At 45.4% G+C, this 23558-nt stretch overlaps 1 protein-coding gene across 1 annotated transcript in view; it reads right to left on the minus strand.

The window, feature by feature from the left end:
* Window positions 1–9895: 9895 nt before the first annotated feature.
* The window catches only part of cxadr (CXADR Ig-like cell adhesion molecule), a 41625-nt gene continuing 27962 nt past the window's right edge, over window positions 9896–23558 (minus strand). The window contains exons 2-7 of the mRNA XM_056409488.1: window positions 22530–22699; window positions 18527–18731; window positions 15326–15481; window positions 15099–15221; window positions 13762–13900; window positions 9896–12791 (exon numbers count right to left, since the gene is read on the minus strand). Of these exons, the coding sequence (XP_056265463.1) occupies window positions 12506–12791; window positions 13762–13900; window positions 15099–15221; window positions 15326–15481; window positions 18527–18731; window positions 22530–22699 (1079 nt within the window). The 3' untranslated portion in view covers window positions 9896–12505. The remainder of the gene's footprint in view (window positions 12792–13761; window positions 13901–15098; window positions 15222–15325; window positions 15482–18526; window positions 18732–22529; window positions 22700–23558) is intronic.

A 23558-nucleotide genomic window follows, 5' to 3' on the forward strand; every position in this document is an offset into this window, starting at 1 on the left:
CTCATTCTGCACATGCGTTAAATGCGTTAAAAAAACAAACTAATTAATCCTGTAATTTAATCATAACGCGTTAACAGCACTAATATATATATATATATGGTTCTTTGAAATAAGTTTTTTTGAGAAATCATAGGTTAGGGCACTTATAAGCTAGATAGCTTCAGCCTCGACCCTTTCGGTCAGCCACTTTCTTCTTTTGTTGAATTCTGATTGTTGTATATTTTGCTGATCGAAATAAACTAAAGTAAACTAAAATAAACTAAACTAAGGGGTTAAAAGGGCCCCATTTGTGAATCCCACAGAACCAAACCCACCCCGGGATGGGGTGTAGGAGTAATCACACGAGGTGATTCTCGCCAAACCGTCCCACCCCGTTGGGGAGGTCGGCGATTCATAATCATACTCGCCTATGAATCGCTCCTCCCGTGTAGGCGGTTCTGAACCGCCTATCGTCCACCGCTCCTGTGAGATTCACAAATCCCTGCTGCTTTGCTGGAAATCACTTCTACTTATAGACTCTGGTTCGGGGCTCCGTGACGTCACTAGCACCAAAGTGCTTAGATGTCACGTGACAATGTTTCCATGGTGACGGACAAGGTCGCGGAGATCGAAGGCACTGCGCGGATGTGTCGGCGTGTACGTGCTGATCTGGAGTCAGTTTGGTAGGATTTGGGTATAAATAAATTATTTCATTTAAAATATGGATTTTTATTTAAAGATATTCATGTAATTTGCATGCAAAATAGGTCTACCCGAACCAGCGGACAAAAAATTCAACCCGCGGCAACACTTCAAAAGTAGCCCAATTCCGCGGGAAAACCGCGGACCTGGCAACACTGCACACGGCGCAGCCTCCGCTGTCAAAGTTAAATGATAGGCTATCGTAACCTGCTGACAGGGCGGAATCACCAGAGAAGTTCACAACAATAGTTTTTTTAATCGGCTCAGGCACCGGAAAGAAGCACCGAAATGTGCGTTGCGTTTCGGTCCGGGTAATACCGGTTGTATTGGAACCGGTACCATATTGGCACCGGGTTTCGGTACCCAACCCTAGCTGGGACCAATTTTATTTACCTTATACATGCTTCCTTTGGGCAATATTATCAGGAAACATTCCATAAACTGTCATTGTTATTCAGATGATACTCAATTATATCTATTGATCAAACCAGAGGAGACCAAATAACTTGCTAAAACTTCAAGCATGTCTTAAAGACATAAAAACCTGGATGACCTGCAACTTCTTGATGTTAAACTCTGACAAAACCGAAGTAATTTTACTCGGCCCTGAACATCTCAGAAATCAATTATCTGGTGATGTGGTTTCTGAAGATGGCATCCAACTCCACTTTAAAGAATATCGGCGTTATCTTTGATCAGGACTTGTCCTTTTACTCCCACGTGAAGCAAATCTCAAGGATGTTTTTTTTTTACCTACGCAAGATTTTAAAAATCTGGCACATCTTGTCCTAAAAAGATGCAGAAAAGCTGCTTCTCATGTTTGTTACTTCTAGATTACTGCAACTCCTTATTATCAGCCTGCTTTAATAAGTCCCTTAGGTCCCTCCAGTTGATCCAGAATGCTGCAACTTGTGTGGAAATCTGGATTATGGTCCATGCCAATTCATTATTCAGAATTTCTGTCATATTCATTGAATGTGTTGTAACTCTGTAACGCTGTTCATCTGTACACATGACAACTATTACTTCAGTCCATCCTCCTCGGTTGCTCTCCTTTTTTCCCCGCGAAAGGTGTTTTTCAGTTTTTTGGGGGGAGTTTCTCCTGATCCGATGTGAGGTCCTGGGACAGGGATGTCGTATGTGTACAGATTGTAAATTTGTGATTTTGGGCTATGCACAATAAACTGAATTGAATCTACTGACGCATTTAAATAACTACTGGGAAATCCTGCAATACTCATTTATAGGAAAAGGTGCACACATTGAGCATCCAGCCAGTGTTTTCACACCAATTTAATTTAGCTGAAAGCTACACACTGCAGCCAGATGAAGTCGCTATCAAGAATCACATGAAGTAACTGCTGGAAGCAAAAGAGAAGAGAGACTCTATCCACAGTGCTGACAGACGGCTTCAGATTAATGAAGTCTGACAGCCGGGCGTCTGATGGGGGATCCTGTGACTTCTTTATAAGACAAAACACTGACAACAGACATAAAAACAACAACAGAGAGACAAAACCCAACAAAGCCACTACTTTGGAGTTTTACAGATCCTGAGCCGATGGATATGTTCACTCTGTGGATTACAGGATCCGTGTAGGGAAAGCTTGACAATGACACAAACACTCAATGAACCAGTGTTTAAATATGCCAATGAGGTAGTTATGAGGTATTTTAAACAACAAGAATAGTAATTACGATTTGTAATTCCAAAATAAGGGTGTGCTGTATGTTATCTGTCTTTTGTGTAGCTCAGTGTAATTGTTGCATATATAGGCCAGAAAACGAGTAAATGAGGTATGTTTCTCAGACAATGTTGAAAAATTGTCAATCACATTTGTCCACGTCTCTTGTTCTGTCCAACCAACAGTTCAAAAACCCAAAGTTTTACATTTTCAAACCTAGAAAACTGAGTCATCAAATATTAGTAAAGCTGGAACCAGTTGTTTTTTTGCTCTACACTTTTGTAATTACCTCGATTATTAATCATTTCATGAAACGTGTTTCAGATTGACTTTCATTTGACTGATTAGAAGTGTTTGCTTGTGTGTTGTGCTAAAATAAGATGTGTTGTGCTTTTGAGTCAATGTGTTGAGAGACAACATTTTCTGAATGCTTTAGGGGATTCCCTGAGACGCTGAGTGAATATGATGTTATTGTTCATAACTCAACCATGACGAGAAACGTCATCTATGTCCTTATTTACACTGACACCATGCCCCACTTCTCATGCGAGTAGCTTTTTGAACACAAGGTGGCACCGGAGCACTTCCAGCTCTGTGAGGATGGAGAGCCTCAGTGGAGGATGCCGTGCAGCAGGTAGCACACAGTGGCAATGTCGTCTCGTTTGACCCGAGAGAGGAGAACCAGTCCGGCAGGTTGACATGTGTCACATGTTTGCTATGTCGCCGAATGTGAAGGGAACACCGTCGTCACACAAGCTGCCGAACAGGAAGAGCCGCGCGCGCGGTAAACACGACACTCCTGTGCGTGTCTCTGGGGAGTTCAGCTCAGCCAGGAATAAATAAACAAATAAAGCCCCGGTCCTCGCTGGTCAGCTGTCTGGACACCGAAGTCTGGAATTCAGCCCAATACTGGGAGTCCTCCCACAGCGGGCGGTGCACCTCTCTGCGCTCATATCAGCAAACAAGAACATGTGACGCCTCAACGCTATTGTAAACAAAGCCTGTCTCTGGGAGAGGAGTCTCTGGGTCAAATGCAAAACACAGGACTATATACCATAAGAGTAAATACAACTGTGTGGACACATTCGATACCCCTTTCTATACATATCCTCACTATCACCTTCATTAGTACCTACAATGCTCTGGCCCTTAATACACCGCCTTAGAGAAGAAAAACAATTATGTGGGAATTTTCTTCCTGCTGACAACAGTTAATCACATCCAAACAAATACACTGGAACGCTACTAAAAATACTTTCTTGTTTATAAATGGGAAGGCATCCCACTTTTAGAGGTACAATCCCCCTGGTGTTTCCACTCTCCTGAGACAAAGCCCATAAACACAAGCCTATACCAGTACCGCTGTCCGTCGTCTACTGGGATTCAGCTGCTGCTCAGGCCTCCAAAAACAGGCTGTGTTCAGTCATCATTAGTTGAAAAATCTAATGTTAAATTCTGGAAGGGATGAGATCAAAGTGGGTCCGGCCCTCCATCAGACGTACGTCTCCGATCATCTTTCACACCGGCTGCTCACAGTGGGCAGAATGAGACGAGCCCCTTTGTGAGGAGGCGTATTGGCTTAAACATCCGTGTAAAGCTTTTCTGACACCAGGTTCAAGCCGACTGCAGCGGCACGCCCCTTTTGTCAAAATACAGAATTGTTTTACTGACTTTCATAGATTCATTTGATCCTCCCACACCACTGGGAGGAGGTACATGTGCCGTTTGAAGAGGCCGGAATTATATTGCAGAAGTTGTGTGTCAGACTAACATGAATACATACAGCAGCTGGAGAGAAACATTTGGGAGCTGACTCTCTGTGGGTGGGAATGAAAACAGGAGCGTTCTCACATGGCCGGTGACCTTCAAGAGTCTACAATGTGACAGACATTGTCCTGAAGACATGTTGCATGTTACTACCCTGCTCCTGGTGTAATGTATTATTGCTCCAACAAGATACTCAAGGTTCATCGTGCTGACCCAGATATTATCACGAAAACAACACACCTTAATCCTCGAGGTTTCATGTCGTCTCATTTCACCAGCAGGATGCTTCGGACGACCTTTCCAACCCGCCGCAGCCTCATTAGACGTGAGCTTCAGACAGTTCAGTTCTTCATCACAACATTTCAGTCCACCATCTCACGGATCTTTCACACAGTTCTTTGGCAGAATTGATTTTGTTCAATTTGCACATACCCGATAGGTATACCTATGAGGTAATATATTACAGTATATTGGTGCAGTTCAGAGCATCACATTGATTAAAAACAACATCGGTGGTGCAGTCGAGCAACATATGTTCATGTTGTTCATGTGTAACACAGTATATCAAAAATAAACATGTTAACCCCTATGGAGCTTAAGATTTCCAAATGTATATCCTACAACTAGACTCTCCAAGCTTCACTTTAATAGATACTGATGCCCAGATTTTGGAAAATTCAATTCTATACTCTTCATAATTTTTTGTATATATTTTACAAATTAAGTAGACAAAGATTGAATAGGAACAACATATGTCAGCCTCTCTAAACCATTTGTGTTCATCTCCTCCAGCGGAGGACGGATACACAACGAAATACATGACAGACACAAAATCATTCACATTTCAGATTCTTGGGAAGTGTAAGTCACAATAAATGAAGTCTGAATGTCATGAACTGAAATTAAAGTATTTTGCATGAAATTCAATTCAATTCTATTTGTATAGACTAATATCACACATCAGATAGCTGATATATAGCTGCATACAAGTGTGTACTACATAAAAATACCTTTCTTTGTTGATAGTTCTTGTTTGTTTTTAGTCTCTCACACACTCAGACCATTACATGTGCCGTCACTTATTATTTGTCTCTAACATGATATGTTGTCGTGTAAAATGTTCCAGAATTATTGAAGTCATCACAATCCAAAAAATTTAATGGCTTGCAGACGTAACAAAAACACATCTTTGAATCACTGAGAAAACAAAAATGAAAAGTCATTGAGAGATGAATAACCATTCAGTGAGATGTAATCTGTTTTTGGTAAAAACCATAACCGTTCAATTTCTGGTTATGCCGATCCGTGTGAAAGCTAAAACCGGTTTGGTTGATGCAAACTGGCTGAACTGGCATCTGTCCTTAATACAAGCCTACATCAGCAAAGCAGCGCTAAATACAGCTTGTACTGCATTAGTAATAAGCAATAGGACATGGTTCATAGTGCCATATATTCCAGTTTCATATATATATTAATATAGCAGCAACCAACTATCATTCATATCTCACATCTTTTGCCAGTGGGCACATGTGTGCTGCAGCCAATCACTATGCTAATCTATTTCCACACACTCATGTTTCTAGCTTCTGGGAGTGTCTGAATCTACAAACACACACATCGCTTCTGCTGCTTTGTGGATGCTGGTCACACAGGTGAGCCAATGTGTTTCGCGCCATATTCACTGTAGTAACTGCACCACAACATGTGCGAGTGTGAGTTTCACACTGTGTGATTGGTGGATCCTAATCATCCGTGTGCACACAGATCCCAGAAGGCAGCAGAGGAAGTTGGCCCGAGTTCAAAGGTTCAACTGGATCTCTAAACGGTGGCCAAGCTTCCTCTGCTGCATCGCGGTGACAGCGAGTCCAGACACAGAAACAAGTCGTCAACGGGGAAACGTTTCCGTGTGGAAGAAAAGAAAGAGGCGTGATTATCATGACACTGTATGAGTCCCTTTTGTATTGCTGAGAGGTTTTTACAGTGACAGCCATGAAGCTGCTGAAAGCCTCCTGGCCCACAGCAGGGGACTGGTTCCATGATGACAACTAAAATATACAATATCTTATATTTTATGGGGCTTGGATTCACGAGTAGAGCTGCAACTCACAATTTCTTTGCTTTTTGATTACTCTGTGGATTATCTCCTCAACATGATGACAAATGAGTCGAGTGTTCACCAAAGCTCAAATGTCCTGTTTTCTCCACAACTCAGAGGTCTTCAGTTTACTGTCCGAGGACCAAGAAAATAAACACTTTCTAACTTAAGACGCTGGAGAGTTTTTACTATTTTTTAAAAGATGACTCATAATAATTGCCTTTTAATTATGTTGACTCATTTGAAATCATTTCAATTTAAGTAGCCTTGAACATTAAAGTTATAACAAAGTTTTAACAACAAAAAGCATGAAGAAGACGATATCCAAATTAAATGTAATGTACACACTCGTGAACAAATTATACTGCATACATATTGGAGTAAAAATACTTTCTGGTTATGTCTCTGGTAGATTTGGAGGAACAAACAATTCAAAGTATTTAATTTACAATTCCATTATTCTCAGACTGGCCCTGGCCTTCTGTATAGGGGGATACTAGGGAACCACTGGCAGTACTGGGGAACTACTGGAACCACTGGGACTACTGGGGAACCACTTGGAGTACTGGGGAACCACTGGGGAACTACTGGGATTTTGAGCTAGGCGTAATGTGCTGACTGGAGCAGAGAGCAGCACGGTGGTTGGTGGGACTCTACACTGTGTCTCATACAACAAAATATCACAATCAAATCCATCATATCCCTCTTTTAGAAGCAGATTCTCTTCAGTAGAGTTCTGCTTGCTGGACAATCCTGCCCATGCAAATCTATAGATGGATGATTGCTACGGGAATTTGCAAAGCAATTCATAACTAGATAATATCATTTCTGAAGAAACAGGGGCTGAAAATTTGAGGACATCGCAGACACATTTATATGTTTAGATAGCTCAAGAAGTTTGAATACAGTTTCTATGTTGAACAATTCTAGACGATCCCATCCACAGCCTCAGTTGCCATTAACAGCTGTGACAGCGGGAGCGCTGCAGGAAGGGGAGGTTCCAGTCTGTGAAGGTGGCCCGAGGTACGTGTCCAGCATGAGGAAAAGACATCGTCTTATTGCTGGGCTGGAAATAGCCTGAGATGGTGGGATGGGGTGATGGGATGAGTCTTCTTGGGAAGAGGGAAAAGGGATTGCCCCATCTTGTTAAATCACCACCCTGACCTTTGCCCCCTCACTGTGGCCACTAAGGATGATGCTACTGCACATGGATCCACGACCAGCACTAACACATATGAACACATACATGGGGAGACGCTAAGAGACACACACACGATATATCACTGACATCCTGTGGTAATAATAGAGATGACCCCAATCATCAGAAGGAGAAAGAAGAAGAAGGGGAGCCTGAGCCCCATTCTCAGGCCAAGGTTATCTTTTTATTGCCGGCCTCTATTGTGACCTTCTGATGACATTGGTGGGTGATCACCTCTAATGGAGTCTAACCGAGGATCAGTTTAAAAGTGCAAATCACATTGTAAACGACTGAGTTGGGCTGCACTGTGTAACCTCCATCCTGGTCTGGAGGTTTCAGCCATCGAAGATAGATAACAACAGATCACAATAACATAGTGTGTGTGTGTGTGTGTGTGTGTGTGTCTACAGTACACAAGAGAGGATTTAATCCAGGTGGGCTTGACTCTGAACCATCCTGTGTCCTCTCCTTTGTCCCCTTCTTTGAACATGGAAGCAGAAGGACGAGCAACTCTGATGCCGTTAATTTCCCCTTCACGAAAGGGATGTCTCCTGTGGTAAAGAGCCAAGTGTGTGTGTGTGTGTGTGTGTGTGTGTCTCTCTCTCTCTCTCTCTAAATGTCACATCTGCTGATGAGTCTCACTTCACTGATCCAAGAAGCTCACCAGACAGAGTCCCGCCAGAGAGAGAGAGAGTGGGGGGGTGACATGTTCTTGGACTGGAGTGTAATCTCGGCGTGCGTCCGCCGCTGCTTCTCCCTGAGACACGGAGGGGAAGGTCATCCATCAAAGAGCCACATGTGACTCAGGAATGTGAGCAGCTTGGGGGACGGATTGGTGACCCCCAAAGAACGGCGCCAAGATGCAGCGGGCGGCCCTGAACAGATTACTTCGTATCGACCGACACGAAGACGTGGGGTACCAGACCCTCCTCCTCCTCCTCCTCCTCCTCCTCCGACACATGATCACGGCAGCTGGCTTACGCCTCCTGAGAACTCCGGGCCGAGTGGGATGATCGGCTCCGGGTTGGACTCGACTCGCGCTCGCCGGTTGTTCGAGGCGATATCCGGTTGAGTGCCGCGGGGGCGTGCGTGGTGACACATTGATGCCGTGACCATGACGACGCATTTAAAGTTCAGACCGTCAGCTTTAATTGGAGGGTCGACTCAGACAGAGCGGTCGCCTTGTTATAATTGCTTCAGTCGTCCAGGCTCACTTCCGTGTGTGGCATTAATATAAAGATCATTCAAGTAGGATGAAGGCCGCGGAAATGAATACACAGACCTCTTTATTTATTTGATATATATTTTATTTAGATATATAATCTAAAGAGCTCAAATAAACTGAATTTGTGATTGATGATTAATTTGAGCTGTAAATTACAGATAATCAATAAATCAATGTTATATATATGAAATACTTGTGTACGTTGTGGCATCAGTGGCGGCTGGTGAATTTTTGTGTGTGTAGGACTATGCAGGAGTGTGTAGGTATGTGACGGTGTGTGTAGAACTGTGAAGGTGTGTGTAGGACGGTGAAGGAGTGTGTAAGTGCAGTTATGGGCAGGTACCGGTGCAGCCGAATGAACCCGTCGTGTAGAGAAGGGGAACCCTTGTCGCACAGAGCTGCTGGGGGGCCATTAGAGTCCACGAGGGACTTCGACGGGCCCCCAGATCAGCCCTCATATCTATTACTGACATCCAATTACAGCAATGGCTGTCCGCTTAGCACGGCTACTAAGTGCTTTAGTCTTTTTATTGACTACCTGTCAACAGGCTGCACAGTGAAGCTATTGGCTGATAATCGATCCATCCACCCGTCAGTGACCAGCATGTAGTTAAGTGTAGGAAGCGAGCGAGGACCCGGCAGCGGGCGGAGAGAAGAATGCAGCGTGAGCTTTACCCTCCGCCGCATGCAGGCATCGCTCTGCATTCAGCAGCCGGAATTTCAGGGAGAATTTTGTTCAGCTTTGATTCGTGCTGGCTTGCATTGAAAGTAGTGACCCAGCACATTAACTACAGGGGGGGGGGGGGGGGGGGGAATCAGCTGCAATTGAAAAAATAAAATAAGCCGAGCACAAACGGCCACGATGTTCTGGCCATAACGGCGCAGCAGGGCAACGGGTTCAACAACATCGAGGAAAATAAAAAATACATCGAAGCTGCAGAGCTGGTAGCCGAGCCACAGACCGATCCATGTTTATCCTGAAGCTCCGTGGTGAGCATTGGAGACGGCGGGCGGCGGCTGGGTCTGTCCGGCGTAATTGATTAACTAGTCATTAAGTGGGGAGAAAGTCACCTCACCTGGAGGAAAGGGTGGAATTCACTGGCTGATTAAAATTGATCGGATTTAAAAATCTGCAGGAAGCCGAGTCCCCCGGAGAGGAGAGACAGAGTCTTATCCACGCTAGATCTACTCAGGATCCTTCTGCTCCAGTAAACAAACAAACAAACAAAGAGGGGCTGGCTATGCAATTTTGATTTCATGGACTTTTATTATTCAAAAATACAGCACAAAAAAATACACACAAAAGGAAAAAAATAAGAAAGAAAATGGTTTTCACACAGTGTGCAAACCTCAAAAAGAGATATTGATACAATATTAGTACGCCGACTTCCAAGCTACAGTGAATATTTGTAAGTAGTTAATGTTCTGAGCACATGGGGGGACAGACGGGACCGTCCCCCTGAGAGCTCTGGACAGTTTTTTCAGCAGGTAAAACTAGAATTCTACAGGGGCACATCCTGACAGCAAACGTCCTTCATGTTCGGTACACACACACTCCCTCTCACACACACACACACACACACACATTTAAGAGGAACCGACAGATGTCATTTCTTAGTCTCAGCAGGTCCGGGTCTTACTTTCCTTGGTGTTAGAATATAGGTGCAACAACAAATCTGCCAGGAAGTACAGGGCCCGAGATGTTCAACATCTGTCAACTCCCCTTAGATCCCAGGACCCACACAAAAAAGACTTACAACACACATACATGCCAGGAGATTGTACTCACACTAGGGAGCCTTCATACTGGACTAACTAGAGACCCTCTTCTCTTCTCGATAGACTGGCCAAGCACAGCACGGCAGCGCACACGAATACATAAAAACATCTTCTTTATATCATGTTGTGATTACATCGGTTGACCCAACAGGATAGTTACTCAGCCAGAAACGAAATTATTATTATTTTTTCTTTAAAGCATACATTTACTTTATCTTGAATAGAATTTAAAAAAATTAAAAAACATGACATCATGTTGTGGAGTACAAAATCAAAAGCTTTAAGACGGTGATAGAGGGTTCGTTAAGCTACGGGGGGATTAGTATGCGGTGTGGGAAGTCCTGGACTTGGAAGTGACCGAGGCAACAGAAAGCAATCAGTAGGCCACGTGTACCAATTATTATATGGTGCTCGTGGCTGTGGGCTACGATGGCCATCCGGGGCGATGCACATTGGCGTAGGTGCTACGACAACTCAACTCAACTGGGGCGACAAGGCACAATAGAAGTTATTAGAACCCAGCTGTGAGGGTTTGCGGAGGTGAACTGAGTGTGTGTGTGTGTGTGTGTGTGGGGGGGGGGGGGGGAGGCTGCAGGAGAGCAGCATAAGGCGTCGGAGCAAAAATAAACCGTTTGCCCACTCCAAGTGTTCATACTGGTTTTTTGTTGTTGTTGTTGTTTTGGTCGCAGACAAGATGAGATGTTGGGCTTCCAAACATCATTATTTGTGCTCGGTTTAAGAGAAGAATAACCCACACACTGGAAGGACTGACCTGTGGCAACTCCCCGACACCGACTGACTGGACATTTACGTCATCCAGCACTGAGCTTGCACAATGAACTCCAACCGAATGGTTGTGAAGTGGAATCAGCGGCGCCATTCAGCTACGGCTTCTCTCACGTGTTCCCCTTTGTGGCCTTGGTGGAGGCAGGCTTCACATCCTTCATTTAAAAAGTCTAACTAATGCCACAGAAGCCACGAAGGGAAGAAGAGAGAAGGTTAATCACGATATTGGCTCCTTGCAATGTGACTGCAAATGAGGAGGATCACATATGCTGGACATCTGGTGGGGGGGGGATGAAGACCTGGTGCTCGTGTCCTGCTAGTTTGTGTCGGGGAGGCCACAGGGGTTAGGGGCCTGTTGGTCATCAAACAATCAAAGCAGATTGCTCAGTGAACCTAGCTGCCCCCCCCACCCATCCCCCCCTATATGCTACCTCCTCTAAAAAAGGAGGAATGACAGTCTTTTTAATCTCAGTCAAGAGGCAATAATCCACCCGGTCACAATGTGTGGCGGCCTGAGCCTCCCCCTCCACGCCAGCCAATCCTGTCCGCTTCAGCCCCCCCCCCCCCAACCCAGAATGGACAATTCAAACAGCAAACTGTTAAACAGAAAACCTGCTGACCTAAATACTTACTTAAAGAAATCTGTGAATGTCCTTCTAAATAAGTCGTTTTTACAAATGTTCCAAAAGGTCAGAAGATAGTTTGAAAATCAATTCATGGAATTAAAAAAATGTCAGAAACGAGCAGAGACTGGATTGCCTGACAAGATGATCATATGTGGGCATTAAAAGATGAGAAATTAACTATACATTTTCCATACACTCATTCACAAACATACACTTATATTCACATACACACATTCAGCTGCAGGTGTGTGCATACAGCTGTATAGCTGGACACTTAGGGGCCTGGGTCTGTTTTGAACATACAATGTCTCTACAGCAAGGGTCATCTATATATATAAAAAAAAAACATGCATTCACTATGTACAATGACATTTGTATGTTGACCAGTCTGCTTTATATCCACACCGATTAATGTTTCAGTGAGAAAGTCCAGGAAGTAAAATTCATAGAAGTTTTTTGTATTTGATAAAAAGTTAATGTGCTCTGTAATGATTCCAGTACAACTCAATTTCTCTTCTCAGTACCGTAGCAGAACCAGGCCTTTATAAGAGGAGTATACTCCGACTTGTAAATAACGAGGAGCTAATAGTCAGGCGAGTCAGTCTACCCAGCGCCGTCTTCATTGGCTTGTGTCATACCTCCCCTCCTCGAGAAGCGGACAGGCTAGACGATGGAGCCCTCCCTGTTCTGGGCAGGGATCATGACGGGGATGGCCCCCATGCGGCTGAGGTTGGGGCCGGCCATCCTGGCAGGACCGTTGGGCGGGGGCAGAGGGGCGCGGCTTGGAGGCCTCTCAAAGTCCTCTGATGAGGGAATCTTGTCGTACTGGGGCTTCAGGGCGTACTCGTGCAGGTTGGAGGGCGACATGGAGCCCAGGGAGGAGCGCTGGCTGCCCACGGTGAAGCTGCGCGCCGTTGAGGCACGACTCTTCGGAGGAGGCACATCCTCTCTGAGAGGAAACAGAGAGCGGCACATTTAGAAAAACTCACTTTCACACGCTTTATCCAAGTCAAGAGATTTTGAATATGTAACAGGATTATATTATCCAAGGTGCTATACATCTGAATGAAGTTGGCTGACACACAGGTATCCAAAGTCTGGATCAACCTATACCTAAGGAGTCCACACGAGTCATTTCAAGAGCGAAACATGACCCGACTCAATAAAGAGGGACAAATAATAAAGTTGGCCCATTTGATTGGTTGAAGCAGTGTCTGCACTGCTCAGCCACACTGACTGTCATAGCCTGAAGAGATTGAGCTGAGCAACCAAGTACAGCTATGCCCTCTCCTCCCTCTGCCACCACATTAACAACTAATAAGCAGCAATAATCCAGTTAAATGCTCAATCAAATGGAGCCCGAGGGGCTGGGGCTTGTTCAGGCCGCAGCTTGGTGCTGTGGCGTGCGTGCGTGCACGAGACCAGACCAGTGGTCTAATCCTCTTTGTCCTCCAGCGCGAGTGTCACATTGTGGTCTTGGACAGATTCAGTCCGCAGCAGAGTGGTAGTAAGCCCAGGGGTTGTTCAGAGCTCGTGGGCTGGATGGGGCAGCCAGCAGCAGACATGACACAGAGCAAACAAAGCTTTCAAACTGATTACCACAGCTGTTTATTTGAGGGGTAAACAACAACAACAACAACAAAAACGCTGATGGAGAAACATTTTCATGTTTGTTGGGGCTGTCGTGTTGCCGTGTGTGTGTGTGTGTGTGTGTGTGTGGACCACAGGTAAGACTATATGGTGAGCTGTGAGTAATTATCCTGTGGTCATTCCATTTTCTATGCCTACATTTAATCCAGTATTATACATTAACTCGAGAAACATTTCTCAATATATTAAAAGACGAAAGTATAATAAAATAGTCCATTAAATAGGAGCTTTGTGTGTTTGAGTGCCACACATTGTTTTAATGAATGTACCTTATCTCGTTGCAGATTTCCTTCTCGTACTTCTTCCTGTGACGGGTGCGGCAACAGCAGAAGAGGATGAAGGCAATGATGAGGAGGATCAGGAGCACAGCAATTATGGACCCTGCGATGATGCCTGCAGTGTTGGGGGCTAGACACAAGGAGAAGACAAGGGGGTTAGAAGGTTTGGTAAATGTCATTTGGGAAGTAAATCAAACTAAAAACTCAAAATATACGGCAGAATTATTTTCTAAGTGGTGCTTGCTTTTGACCCCGGCAGAAAGTGACAATGACTCAATAAATTAGCGTCCGTTTTATGGCATCTAGCACCTTTCTTTTCATTGTGGAATTACTAATGTCACCTGAGAGATCCACTTACCACTAAAACGTTAAACCTCTTAAAACCCTTTTCCACAGCACATGTGAATCAGATGTATCCCAGCTCTCCAAATGCGGTGTTCAGTAAGTCTTCTGAGAGACGAGTGGCAGTGTTGTAACGCGGTCCTCCTCGCGACGCTAAGTTTAGCTGTGATAAACCTCATCGTGAACGAAGGAACATAAAACATTCTTACACCTCCCAGCCAGATCAATTATTTTCTTTATAGACTCGCATGGACATTTCACTCCTCGACTCGGTCCTGGAGGTCATGCTGCCTTTTTACATTTTCTTCTTTCTAACGATTTACTTTAATGACTTCATTGATGCTTTCAGGACCTGTAAAGGTCTCCATGCACAAGTCACTGCATCAAATATTGTGGGAGGTTTAAGAGGGAAAGTCAACTGTAGTTATGAGCTCGACAGAGGAAAAAACTCAACTTTAAACTCCTGAAATTACCACTAAAGCTACTCTGCCGTTCCATGGGAATAATTTCACACAGCATCTCTCAGCTGCGGAGCAGCTGTGGACAGCATATTAATGATGTTATAGTTCATACACCCGCAATTAATCAGAATTTTGAATGCCATAATAGATTTAACTGCAAACAGTTTCCCCATTTGTATCAGCTGCAGTTTGTGTTTTCATGTTGCAAAAACTAGCATTTTAAGCAAATATTTAACACTTTACACATTATACCGTCCAACAGCCCACACCCGTTAGGGCTGAGCATTTAGCCTTTAGGTGATGCTGTGATACAGACAACCCCACAGAGCAGCGAGCTGGTTCTCCATATTACCTCATACACATGTATTAATACCTATGTTTTGGTCACCTGAATACATAACCGTAGTCTTACTGGAAGGTTCAAATGCTAGGGTTAAGAAGAAAGAATACCATATTATACGTGTATTTGTACTGCAAACACGATCTACTATCAGTGCTTCAAGGTGAGGTTGGTTGGGCACTCACGAGGCGTCACGTTGAGATACAGTACACATTCCTCAGCGCCGACGCGGTTCCTGGCAGTGCAGCGGTAGGTGCCAGATGCGCTGGCAGATGCGTTCCTCACGTTAATGGTGCCTCCCATTGGATCTGTCGGCAGGTCAGAGAACACATCAATGAAGAGGTGAAAGTGGAAAACAGTGTGTGGGACCGGAACACTATTTGTTTTGGAGTTTTTAATGAGAGTCCATTACCCATCACAGCGGAGCTGGGCAGCACCTTGCCGTCGCTGGTCTTCTCCCAGCTGTATTGCAGCGGTTTGGTTCCCTCGTTAGATATGCACCTCAGCACGATGTCTTTGCCTTCCAGCATGGGGCCTTCGGCGTAGCACCTGGGCTTGGATGGCTTCACTGTGGAGAGAGAACGAATCGAGAATGTTGGAGGGAGGTGAAAAACAACAGATACAACCAGGTGGTCACCTGGTATGAGCTCAGAACAACACGGTGCCCTGCCTGGCGCCTCCAACACTTTTATTCTTCAATATGTCATGTTGTGGGCAAGTGTAGTCTGTGTATTGTTCATTTCCTCCCTCGCTCAAAGCAGCAGTCATCAGCGTAATGAGAGCAGTAATCAGAGTCATTGATACAGCTGCAGTCAATACAGGAGCTGTCACTCCACGAGCAACCGCAGGCAGGACGGGAGTCACAAGCAGGCACGTGGTGTTCAGTGTTGAAGGATGGAGGCCAAGCTTCTTGGTTTTAAAGCCGACCGTGTGCGATCCCTCCTCAGTCAGTCAGAGTGCTGGCAGGAGATGATGGGGGGGGGGGGGGGGGGGGTTCAAAAACAAACAGAGCTTCAAATTAAAAGCAGACCGACTCCAACAGACACGCAGACAGCCGAGTGAGGGAGAGAGGGAACAAATAAACGTTTCTGAGGCCACAATCTAAGTCCGTGCTGTGTATTCACCGACAGAAAGCAGACATCCTGGTGCGGTAATAATGTGTTCTGTAACAACAAAACACTGGAGTGGGGCTCTCCAGATCTGAACCAGGTGTCAGACGGGAGGGGGAAGCTTAGCAGGCATAACCGTAAGGATTAAAAGTAGACCAACAGTCCCGAGCGCTGCTACTAATCTAATAAACACACAGGGGGTCAGGCTGGAGGGGGCTGGGGGAGAGCAAAAATTAAGCAAGCGATGATGGACAGATGGTGAAGTGATGGGCGCCAAGACTGAGCAGATCCTAACTCACTGGTCTACTCTTTGCGGCAGTTGTGTCGCACAGCGAATAGTAAATTCAATTTAATTCAGTTTATTTTGTACAGCCTGATATCAAAAATTACAAATTTGCCTCAGCTGTACACATATGACATCCCTGTCCCAGGACCTCACATCGGATCAGGAAAAACTCCCAAGAAATAGAAAAAAATGGAAGAACCCTTCAGGAAAGCAACAGAGGAGGATCCCTCTCCCCGGTGGGCAGAAGCAAGAGATGTCATGTGTACAGAAGGCGCTGTAACATTTTGACGCCTTTAAAAAAAAAAGGTGTAAGTCAACTTGACGCATCCTGTAACACGCAGCTCCTCCTATTAGGGCCGCTGTCAGATGAGTAGATTTCTTTGTTTGAAAGATGGGGTCAAAGAGGAAGGTGATCGGGCTGGAGAGGCGCAGAGCCGTACACCTGGCTCCTGAAGACAAACAATGGGTTGGGATTTATGCGCTGCACAAGGCTGTCTTATGGAAGAGATAAGCAGAATGGGTTTGCTAGATCGTGGTTTTCATCGTAGTCAGGAGGCGCCCAACTTCCAAGGAGCGACCGCTGATAGTCGAATGATGAAGTGACGTATGAGCGGCTCGTGGGCACTAAACCCCGACAGGCAGAGCTAAGATGACGAGCTGTTGAGAGTCACGGTGGGCTCGAGTCAGAAAAAGCTGAGAGAGTTGCTGACATGCAGTGCTGGGCTACAGGTGGGTACTCTCCTCCTGTGAACTTCAATGTCCTGGTGCAACCAGAGGAGAATACACAACAAGGGGATGCTACCCATCGCACAGTAGCTGGACACCATGCACACTGCAGGGGGCCGGCACGGGTGCATACCTCCTTATGTGACAAGCCACGGCAACTCCCGGTGTGTAGACTGAGGTGCGCTCATGTTTGTGCACACATACGCAGGCCCCGTCTCCCCTGTTCCCGGGACCATCCACCTTGTGACAAGATCGACCTGAAGGTAAAACGCAGAGCAAGCGAGATGTCCTCCCCTCTCCGTGTCAATGTTTCCTTGCTAGAACACCCCTGTCCCTCGGGGTCAATAGCTCGCAGTCTGTCAGCTATCTCTCGCTCTCTTTCTCTCTCGTCCAGGCTATAGCTTAAGACATCTGCAAAACTATAATAATTTGCATTTTAGTCACTTGTTGATGCACTTACCCGCTGCAGGATACGATGGACAAGTTAATTGAACTTATACATCTATCCATCTATATATAGTATCCATATAACTTGTATTTGCTTGTGCATCCAATTAGATGATAGTTAACATACAAGCTCAGCCGTGAGCTTCTATTTTTAGATGAAACGATCAACTTAAACAATCAAATCAAGCAAAATATGACAATAAGCATGAGAAACGAGTGACACATCAGCAAGGTAGTTAACCTCCCTCGCTGGTAAGGAATGTGGAACTGTTGTAGGGAGGAAATCCCGTCGCAGCAAAAGCATGTGTGTGAATCAGCGATGACTTCAGCTGTGATTCTATTTTCAAGCTGCTTCTGGTCAGATCAATTTTTATGTGAACCAGCCTCCCCAAGGGCTTCGTCAGTGGCTCTTGTGTCAGCTGTATTCACGGTTAATGGTCAGATAATCTGTGGCCATTCATGTCTTTTAACAGAGAGCTGCTTTGTGGCGCCACAATGCAGCTACTGAGAAACCTGTTTGTACCGCGCCGACCGGCTCAACCAGAAAGAAGTAAGCTCCTGGAAAGTACTTTGTGCACATGATATGTAAACAAGGACAGCGTACCCTTTTCTGATCTTCAAAACTGAGAAACACAGATAACTGCGGCGCATTTGGCTCGTTTTTCCCGGTTTCAAACTGAGTAATAGTGTAGTCGTTTTCATATACAGTATATACATACATGTATTATATATCGCTAATATTGTGAAATATCTGCAAACATTCAATTAATCTAAGAAAAAGGAGCTAGCACTCCAATCATTTTACTAATCAAGACTAAATACAAATATAGATCTGAATCATCTAAAAATATCATTTGCCATAATCACAGAGTGAATACAGACTTGTATCACAAAGGGGGCAAAGCTCTGCAGCCCTTAGGAAGGTCATGCACTGGATTTGAGAAGGGATTACATCAAAACAGCCAGGGAGGGCGAAGGCCGTGTGATTTGGAGCATTTCCTCTGTGTAGAGAGAAAAAATGTATCCTGTGGTTTGTTCCACTCACCCATGACGATCAGCAGCATCTTCCTGCTGCGGATACCGGGAGCCTTCTTCACTTTACACAGGTAAGTGCCCGAGTCCAACGACTTAAGCCCCGTCAGGTTGATGGAGGCGTCGCCGTTCTTGGGGTCGGCGGAGTTGAAGTGGACGCGGCCCTTCATCGGTTCGTAGTAGTCCTCGTAGGACCTGTCGCCTGAGTACAGGATCACCTGGATTTGAGAGGGTTTGAGTTAAGAGCTTTACATAATGTGATGCACTGCTGTATCCGATTTATTGGTTTGGGAAAAAACAAAAAAAACATCTTCCTCGAAAAACACATCAGGCAACAGCCTTGAAATGACAGTAGTGTGGTTTCTGAAAAAAAGATAAGGCTTCAGTTGCTCACTGAACCAACCAAAACATATGGAATGAGAGAAAGCACCCTCTCTTATCTCTGCGATGCCCTTCAGCCTGGCAGCCCTGTGCTGCTCTCCCCTTTCTGCGCTTAACAAGAATGAAGGTGGAACAAACAAAGCGACCACTGCAGAGTTAAATCAACACCTGCTGTGTCAACAAAGAACATTTATTTCTTGGAGACCTCCCCGAACGATAACCACTACCAGCGCCAACTAGTAACCTCATAGCTGGGGTGATGGAGGGGAAAAAAACAATAACATACGGAAAAGAACAAGGAGGGGAAAAGAATAGCAAACAACGATGAAAAGAGTTCTCATTCTCTTTCCCAGACACGAGCATATTCTTGCACATTTCCATGGAGACAGTCAACAGGTTTTTCTGTGCCACGTTTAACGCCCGGCATATGCACAGCAAATACCCCATGGATAGAGAGGAATAGGAGGAGGAAAAGCTAAACATGGCAGGAGGAGAGGAATAATAATTAACCATCAGAGGAGGCAGATCACTTGAAAAGGAAGCAAGAAAAGAGCAAAAACAAAAAGGTAAACATAGTCAGGGCTGTTCTGGTGCGTCTCGAGCAAGTCGTCTTGCTGCACCATTTTCAAACTGAAAGACTCGTTTTCTGGAGCTGCGAGGAAGGCATGCTCGCCATGTTCATCTTGTTCATATTAGCCATGTAAACAGGTATTGTAGCTCAAATTCCACCTGGTTCTCAGGGGAGGGAAATACATCCCTATAACTTTACAGGGGATCAACATATCAGTAATAACAGCAATATGTGAGATGAGACCACGAAGGAGAGGAAATTAAATTCCCCGAGCTCAACCAGACAAGACGCTCACTTGAGCTTCGACCACTTCACGGGCACACAGATGGGAAGTGCTTACACACATGCACACATCTAGCACAAAAATAATCTGAACTACACAATAACCTTGAGAATCATGATTCAATGGGGGAAAAAATTCTGTAAAGAGCCCAGGGAAAATGAAAAGGGCGAATGACTAGACAGGCGGGGGCTGCAAAGGACAGAGGAGCACCACTGTCTGTGTGTGCCGTGTTTCATAACAGGTGGGTTGTTTGCTGATACAGTCACCACCTGGCCGGGCCACTCTCACATGACGGATCACGCTGCAGAGGTAACAGACCTCTATTGGCCGGCTTTGTTTCATCAGACGCATGTAAAGATGAGGTCATCGTCATGTGATGCTGTGGCTCAGGCAGGGGAGGGAAAGAGGTGGGGAGTCATTTGAGAGGCAAAGCAGGGCGCCGCGATAGCCGTGTACTCTAAACAACCTGCGGAGCACGAAGTGCAGCACTGTGTCTGTTGCGCTCCCACGGAGGCTTTGAACTTGAACGAGTCAAAATGCCGTTTCACAGGCGGCTCCTCCAAACACTGCTTTTGCAAGGTCATAGCAGAATCACCAACGGATTAAACGTCCTTCAACGTTGAGGCGGTAGAGAAGGCAACTAACCGTGGCCACTGCCATTCACGGTCATCGCTGCTGTACAAACACACAATGCAGTTTTGCACCAAACCGTGTCAGTGCTTCGCGTCCAAATCCTCGGATACTTTGTCAACACGCACAAATTCCTGTCGCGATAAGTTAAGTAAACAAAAGGCTGTGCTGCAGAGTTGAAGGACAAAGGAGACAGGTTGTACGATGTGGGATAAAGCGCTGCGTCTTTTGTTTTCCGGAGTAGATTTATTTTCCTATTCACACCAGTCGGATTTGGTTTTCGTCATTGTTGTTCCTCGTTGTTCTCACAGTGGCGGCGAGCTCTTAGCGCACACCCTCCTTGTCAGCTAATCTGTGGCCAGGCCATGAGAGCCAGAATGCTAATGACTGTTGCCACAGGCAGGCCTGGCATCGCTCATTCAAGCCCACCGAAGCAACGTGCGTTAGCTATGCCTCGCCACCCGGACCCCTGATGATATGTGGGACATGTGAGATGAAGGGGGCCGTCATTCCCCACCAGATACTGGCTTGGATAGAATACTTCTGATTGCATCAAAGAGAAAGATACTGGACCACATGGTTCATAAATATTAATAAAGTTCTTAAAGCGAGGTTTACTTGCACATTCACGCCACACAACCTATCGCCCTGCTCGCAGAAACAGGGCATCATGTTCCCTGTTATACGACGCTGTGGACTGATCCTGTTGACTCGTTCTTTGAGTAAGATCCGATAGTGGCTGCTCCTTTAAGAGGAGCCTGGATTGGTTCACCATGGTCTCATCTGGGAGCCCGTTGCTATAAAGTTTAGCCGCCACTCTCATCTCCTTGTCTGATCTAGTAGCTTTGGTCCTTGCAGATCGGCCCTAATCCCATTTAACACCGTCACAACTGTTAAAGCAGCCCCATGGAATTAATATGCAGCTAATTATAACAGAGTTCCCCGCGAGCTTGACTTCTTATCGGTAAAAGGCTATACGGATGCGAGCGTGCGTGTATATATAGATAGGTCAGTGAGAACAAACGTTATAAGAGAACGATGTCCGACCCGTTTAAATTCCAACAAAAGACTTTGGTAACATTAACGGGTGTACAGATGGACCTCAGCCAAATGGCACGTGACAACAACAAAAAAACAGTGCAACCAGATGCAATTTAGAAACAGTTGCTATATTTCTACAGCTGCGTTCAGACCTGGAGAGGAAGAGGCCCAACTGGGGAAACACCCACACTGTGCAGAGACAATGAATAATAAGAACATTTACAATGTTTCATCATAACAACAACCGAGCATAACGACAGAATATTAAACTCCACCGCCCTTCTCCACTACTCCAGTTAATGAATCAGAGTAAAAACAAAGTAGGTCAAAAACGAATCGAGGAGGATAATCATTGTGTCTCCATAACGGCACAAGACCAGGAGTACAGAGGTCTACCTGGATGAGAGGATTGGTTGGGTCAGTGGACAGAGAGGGCAGTGAGTGGATGACAGAAACCCAATGATGAGCTCCTGACCTATTTCTAACATTTAGGCCCAAAAAAAAGGCTAAATCCACAGGATACAGGGGAATAAAAAGAGTCGAGGAGCGGGATGAGAAGGCTTTGTGACAGGTAGGGGAGGAGAGAACCATGGGAGAGGGTGAAACGCTCAGGAGCAAAAATCTGTGTCTGGCTGTGAAAGCCCTGAGGGCATGTGGAGATCCTGTAGAGATGTGTAGTTCTCCCTTTCCATGGCCGAGGGCCATGCTGGAAAGGAAAGACAGAATAAAAAGGGCTCCCACTATGCGTCTGTGAGAACACTGCATACGCACACAAAATGCTCAATAGAAGTACACAAGGCTCAAATTACATTTGCCTTGAGCACTGTAGCTCCTACGTTACACGCAGAGCATGCCTCCTGCCAAACCACACACACACAACAGAACAGGCGAGTCCAAAAACCAGACACTGTAAAAGAATGAGGGACATGATGAATAAAAGGATTTCTATTTTTGACGTATTGTTGAGGGGTGTGTAAAGAAGTTCTAAAGCTGCCATACAGAAGACCACGTTGGAAAAGATCCCATCAAGTACACAGCAAAAGCAGAGCTGGTCTTCTCTGAACATACAAATGAGAGTCGATCAGACAGATAACTGACAACTGTGCGTACCACTTTGTCTTCCTTCTGGTTGTCGGAGGACAGCAAGCTCCATTCGATATCAAGCGGGCCAGAATCTTGGGGGCCCAGGGTGAACTGGCAGTCCAGCTTCACGCTCTGACCGCTGGCCTTCTCTATGGACGTCGGCACCGAGGATGTGATCTCTAGACCGGAGGCCAAACCTGGACACACACACACACACACACACACACACACACACACACACACACACACACACACACACACACACACACACACACACACACACACACACACACAGGGGAAGTTAATGCACTGCAACATCAATAATAATAAAAACATTGAATGAATAATAGAATGATGGAGACCCGGAAGCAATAAGAAAAATCTATAATTATTTACTAACCACATTGATATCGCATTTTTACCAGCCGTTTATAAATATATAAATACTACAAATCTAATAATCAATTAACGTGACATGAAGCCAGATGAGTCGCAGTAAATGTCTTCACCAATTCCAAAGGTGTCATTTGTTTTTTTGCTAACCGCGACACATGCCTGTCGTGAGATGATGCGCTATTGCACAACAGGAGCAGAGCGTGCTCCAGGTCTGTTGGTGCCGACCGAAACTCTTTTTAGAAAAGCATTAGGAACAGCGTTCTGCAGCACGATCAGTCAAGTCAGTCACGTCTCCCAACAGCCTGCAAACCGATACGAAACCTTTTAGAACTGGCATCACTGCCTGCTGGGGAAGCTATTCAAGACTTTTGTAATATTTATTTGAAACTAGCTTTTTGTAAGACGTAATACCTCAGGGCTTTGTGGGAACTGAAATCAGTGCTTTACAAAAATGTAAGACCTGCAGGTACCCTGAATGCAGACAGAGGGGCTCATCGACTGTGAAGCCGAGAGCGTCGCTGAACAGGGCTTTGATAGGTGGTGGGCCGGCTCAGACAGGGGAAAACTTATTAGAACCAGCATCGGAGCATTGAGGTGACAATTTGAATATAAAAAACACCTAGACTCCGTGACGTAATGATGCCCGCTAGAAAATCATGA

The sequence above is a fragment of the Pseudoliparis swirei genome, chromosome 3 (genome assembly GCF_029220125.1).
Source record: "Pseudoliparis swirei isolate HS2019 ecotype Mariana Trench chromosome 3, NWPU_hadal_v1, whole genome shotgun sequence".
Lineage (NCBI taxonomy): Eukaryota > Metazoa > Chordata > Actinopteri > Perciformes > Liparidae > Pseudoliparis > Pseudoliparis swirei.